Genomic DNA, 4,690 nt, shown 5'->3' with positions numbered 1-4,690 from the left:
GTGTTTGCACATCTGGATAGGTGGTCACAAATCTGGGTGGGTGCTCGCACATCTGAGTGGAGGAGAGCACATCTGGATAGGTAAATGCACATCTGGATAGGTAAATGCACATCTGGATGTGCGCTCGCACATCTGGTTGGGCGCTCAAACCTTGGGCTCAGCCTATTCCAAGCAAGAAACCTTTAACGCCTCAGGGTTTTTTGGTTGCGTTTTTTTGGGTTTGTTTTTTTTTGGGGGGTGTTTTTTCCCCCCCCCCAAACCCATCCCACATCCCAGGCAGCGCTTTAATTTCTGGAATTTCCTGCCCTGTGAGTGTTTGGTTTCCCAGCCCGGCTCCGGTGGTGCTCGCGGTTAATTACAGGGAGCGCCGAGCCCTCGGCCCTCCCTTTGAAGGTTTCGTTTCATTTTGACTTTAACGAAGCTTCCAGGACCTGTCCGGAGGGCTGGGAACCATCCTGGAAGCTTGAGAGTGAGGGAAACACCCACCCCTCACCCCTAAAACCATCGCTGTTCCCAAAAGGGATCCAGGATGTGAATCACCTGGATCCGGCCGTGCTGGGAAGAGCCAGGGAGTGCAAATAGCAGGGTTGGGGAAGGGAAAACACCGGATTTCCGAGCCGGGAGAGCTCGGCCGGCCCTGCCCTAAATCGGTCGCACATGGAGGGGGAGGCTGGAGAGGGCTCCGGGTGATGCGAGAGACGGAGGGTGCTGCCCGGTGGCGAAAAAACGGGAAAAAACGGGAAAAAAATGCGTTCGGGGCGGGTCCTGAATGGGGAAAACCGGGAAAAAACGTGTTCGGGGCGGGTCCTGAATGGGGAAAACCGGGAAAAAACGTGTTCGGGGCGGGGAACACCGGGAAAAAGCGTGTTCCGAATGGGGAAAACCGGGAAAAAAACGGGTCTGGAGCAGGGAAAACTGGGGAAAAGGGTGTTCCAAATGGGGAAAATGGGGATAAAGTGTGTTCTGGATAGGGAACACCGGGGAAAAGGGTCCTGAATGGAGAAAACTGGGAAAAAAACGTGCTCGGGGTGGGTAACACCGGGGAAAAAGGGGGTCCTGAATGGGGAAAACTGAGAAAAAATGTTTTCCGGGCACGGAACACGGGGGAAAAGGGTTCTGAATGGGGATAACCGGGAAAAAAATGGGTCTGGAGCAGGGAAAACTGGGGTAAAGGGTGCTCCGAATGGGGAAAATAGGGATAAAGCGTGTTAGGGGCGGGAAACACCGGGGAAAAGGGTCCTGAATAGGGAGAAAAGGGAAAAAGCTGGTCCCGAATGGGAAAAACCGGAAAAAAAMCGTGTTCTGGGCAGGGAACACCGGGAAAAAGGGTGTCGCGAATGGAGGAAACCAGGAAAAAATGAATTCTGGGCGTGGAACACGGGTGAAAAGGGTTCTGAATGGGGATAACCGGGTAAAAATGTGTTCTGGGCAGGGAACATCGGGATAAAGGGTCCTGAGTGGGGAAAACCGGGAAAAAACGGGTCCGGGGCGGGGAAAACTGGGAAAAAGCGGGTCCCGAATGGGAAAAGCCGGGATAAAGCCTGTTAGGGGCGGGGAACACTGGGGGAAAAGGGTCCTGAATGGGGAAAACCGGAAAAAAAACGTGTTCGGGGCGGGAAAAAATGGAAAAAAAGCATGACCCGAATGGGGAAAACTGGGAAAAAATGTGTCTAGGGTGGGGAACACCGGGATAAAGTGGGTCCTGAGTGAGGAAAACCAGGATAAAGCATCTCCCAAGCAGGGAAAAGCGATCCAAAGCTGAGCCGTGTTCACAGAGGTGTTGTGGATTTAAGATTTTTAACTCAGGGCGGAGATTTTAAACTCCTGGCGCCCGCGCAGGAGCCTGACCCGTGCTGCCCTGATTTATGGTTTTTTTATTTTTTTTTTTTTTTTTTTTTTTTTTTTTTTTTTTTTTTTTTTTTTTTTTTTTTTTTTTTTTTTTTTTTTTTTTTTTTTTATTTTAGTCATTCATCTATTTTTGTGAGAAAAGGGCTCCAAAATCCCAAATTAATGCGGGGGCTGCCTGGTACCTGATCCAACACAAACCGCAGCAGGGACTGCCTGGAGCTCAGAACAAATATTTTTACAGGAAGATGGAAATAATCCCCCCATTCACCCGGGATTTTTGGGTGGGTTTGGAGCTTTTTCTGCTGTTTGGTGGCGCTGATGGGTTCCAAATGTCCCCCAGGTCCATCTGATGAAGCCCGAGGCTGTGCCCAAGGCGTGCTGTGCCCCCACCAAGCTCAGTGCCACCTCTGTCCTCTACTATGACAGCAACAACAACGTCATCCTCAAGAAGCATCGCAACATGGTGGTGAAATCCTGCGGCTGCCACTGAGGGATGGGCCCCATTCCTGGTCTGGGATGTGCCATTCCCATCCCTGAGTGTCCCATTCCATCCCTGAGTGTCCCATTCCCATCCCTGAGTGTCCCATTCCCATCCCTGAGTGTCCAATTCCATCCCTGAATTGTCCCATTCCCATCCCTGAGTGTCCCATTCCCACTTCTGAGTGTCCCATTCCCATCCCTGAATATCCCATTCCAACCCTGAGTGTCCCATCCCTAATTCTGAGTGCCCCCTCCCCATCCCTGAGTTTCCCATTCCCATCCCTGAGTTTCCCATTCCCATCCCTGAGTGTCCCATTCCCATCCCTGAATATCCCCTTTCATCCCTGAGTGTCCCATTCCATCCCTGGATGTCTCCTCCCCATCCCTGAATGTCCCATTCCATTCCTGAGTGTCCCATTCCCACTTCTGAGTGCCCCCTCCCCATCCCTGAGTTTCCCATTCCCATCCCTGAGTGTCCCATTCCCATCCCTGAATATCCAGTTTCATCCCTGAATATCCCCTTTCATCCCTGAGTGTCCCATTCCATCCCTGGATGTCTCCTCCCCATCCCTGAATGTCCCATTCCATCCCTGAGTGTCCCATTCCCATCCCTGAATGTCCCCTCCCCATCCCTGGATGTCCCATTCCAACCCTGAGTGTCCCATCCCTAATTCTGAGTGCCCCCTCCCCATCCCTGAGTTTCCCATTCCCATCCCTGAGTTTCCCATTCCCATCCCTGAGTGTCCCATTCCCATCCCTGAATATCCCCTTTCATCCCTGAGTGTCCCATTCCATCCCTGGATGTCTCCTCCCCATCCCTGAATGTCCCATTCCATTCCTGAGTGTCCCATTCCCACTTCTGAGTGTTCCATTCCATCCCTGAATGTCCCATTCCATCCCTGAATGCCCCATCCCCATCCCTGAGTGTCCCATTCCCATCTCTGAATATCCCATTCCATCCCTGAAATGTCCCATTCCAACCCTGAGTGTCCCATTCCCTACCCTGAATGTCCCCTCCCCATCCCTGGATGTCCCATTCCATCCCTGAGTGTCCCATTCCCATCCCTTAATGTCCCATTCCCACCTCTGAATGTCCCATCCCTATTTTTGAGTGTCCCATTCCCATCCCTGAATATCCCACCCCATCCCTGAATGTCCCATCCCTATTTTTCAATGCCCCATGCCCACCCTGAGTGTCCCCTCCCCTTCCCACCACAGCAAAACCCATCAAAAAAAACCAAAACAATCACCATCAACACCAAAATCAATCCCTCCCACCYCTCTCCACCAGTGGATGTAAATAATACAAAATTCCCTTCCTCTTATCACACATGGATCTATAAAAACATATATTTATATATAGGAAAAGGAGGATTTTTGGCTGATTCTGTTCTGATTCTGTGGCTGATTTGGTTTCCCCTCGTGCTGCTGCAATCTCAGCTGTTTCTGCCTGTGTATTTCCAAAAAAAAAAATTCCCTTTTGTGCAAATTAAAAGTGCTTTTAATTCCCTTTAATGAAAATATCATCAGCCAATTAAGCAGCTCCCAGCTCCTGTTTACCCAAAATTCACCAAACTCAGCCAGCTGGAAAAAAAAATTAAAATATCCACGTTGAGCTAGAAAATAAACACAAATTCTGGAAAGTAAACACCGAGTTTTTCTTGCTTTTTGTTTTTTAATGTCACAGCACAACAGGGCTCTGTTTGGAGGACGTTTTGCAATGAAAAAAATACTCAGGATGGGCTAAAATTGTACCTGTTTGGTTAAAAATGAGMCCTGGTGTGAGTTTTGGGTCAGGCTGTGCTCGGCCTGTGGGTTCCCAGAGGGGCTGTGACCACACCAGTCCTTCCCCGAGTTATTTGCACAATTAAATTATTTATTTGCTCTGATTGGAAAAGGAAAAAGCYTGTGCTGGTTCTCAGCTCTGATACCTGGGGGATTTTATATCAATTAATAAGAAAAAAACTGGCACAGGCAGGGAAAAAATCCCAATAAATTTACCCAAAAAAAAAGAAAGATTTGCTCCCTGTCAATGCCCAGTTTCACAAGGAAAGATTTTTGCTTTTTTTGAGATTTAATTCCACACAAAATCTGTTTTAGGAAGTGATCCTGGCTCTTTCTGCAGGGAGAGTACCCAGGGCTCTGCACTCCCCAAGGGTTTTCTGTAAAATTTGGGATTTAAACAGCAAATCCCAGAGGAAGGGGAAGGCTGGGCTGGTTTGTGTGTCAAGATTCACATCCTGGGATCTCACCTTGTCCCAGTTCCAGGATGATGGAAAAATCAGGCAGTGAATCAAAACAACCCTTAGAAAAAACCAGAAACCCCATGGGGCTCTCCCAAACACCCCCAAAATCCCAAATT

General features: G+C 49.2%; 2 protein-coding genes across 2 annotated transcripts in view; one reads left to right on the top strand and one right to left on the bottom strand.

The window, feature by feature from the left end:
* Positions 1-3,320, top strand: part of LOC130584012 (bone morphogenetic protein 8A-like) — a 7,855-nt gene extending 4,535 nt beyond the window's left edge. Inside the window, exon 6 of the mRNA XM_057383748.1 lies at positions 2,171-3,320. Coding sequence (XP_057239731.1) covers positions 2,171-2,338 — 168 coding nt within the window. The 3' untranslated portion in view covers positions 2,339-3,320. The remainder of the gene's footprint in view (positions 1-2,170) is intronic.
* A 1,301-nt stretch (positions 3,321-4,621) lies between these two features.
* Positions 4,622-4,690, bottom strand: part of PPIE (peptidylprolyl isomerase E) — a 5,641-nt gene continuing 5,572 nt past the window's right edge. The window contains 1 exon segment of the mRNA XM_057383747.1: positions 4,622-4,632. Coding sequence (XP_057239730.1) covers positions 4,622-4,632 — 11 coding nt within the window.

Source organism: Malurus melanocephalus, unplaced genomic scaffold (assembly GCF_030028575.1).
Source record: "Malurus melanocephalus ecotype Western Australia unplaced genomic scaffold, MMel_1.1 scaffold_658, whole genome shotgun sequence".
Taxonomy (NCBI): Eukaryota; Metazoa; Chordata; class Aves; order Passeriformes; family Maluridae; genus Malurus; species Malurus melanocephalus.
This window is presented reverse-complemented; position numbering and strand designations above follow the sequence as displayed.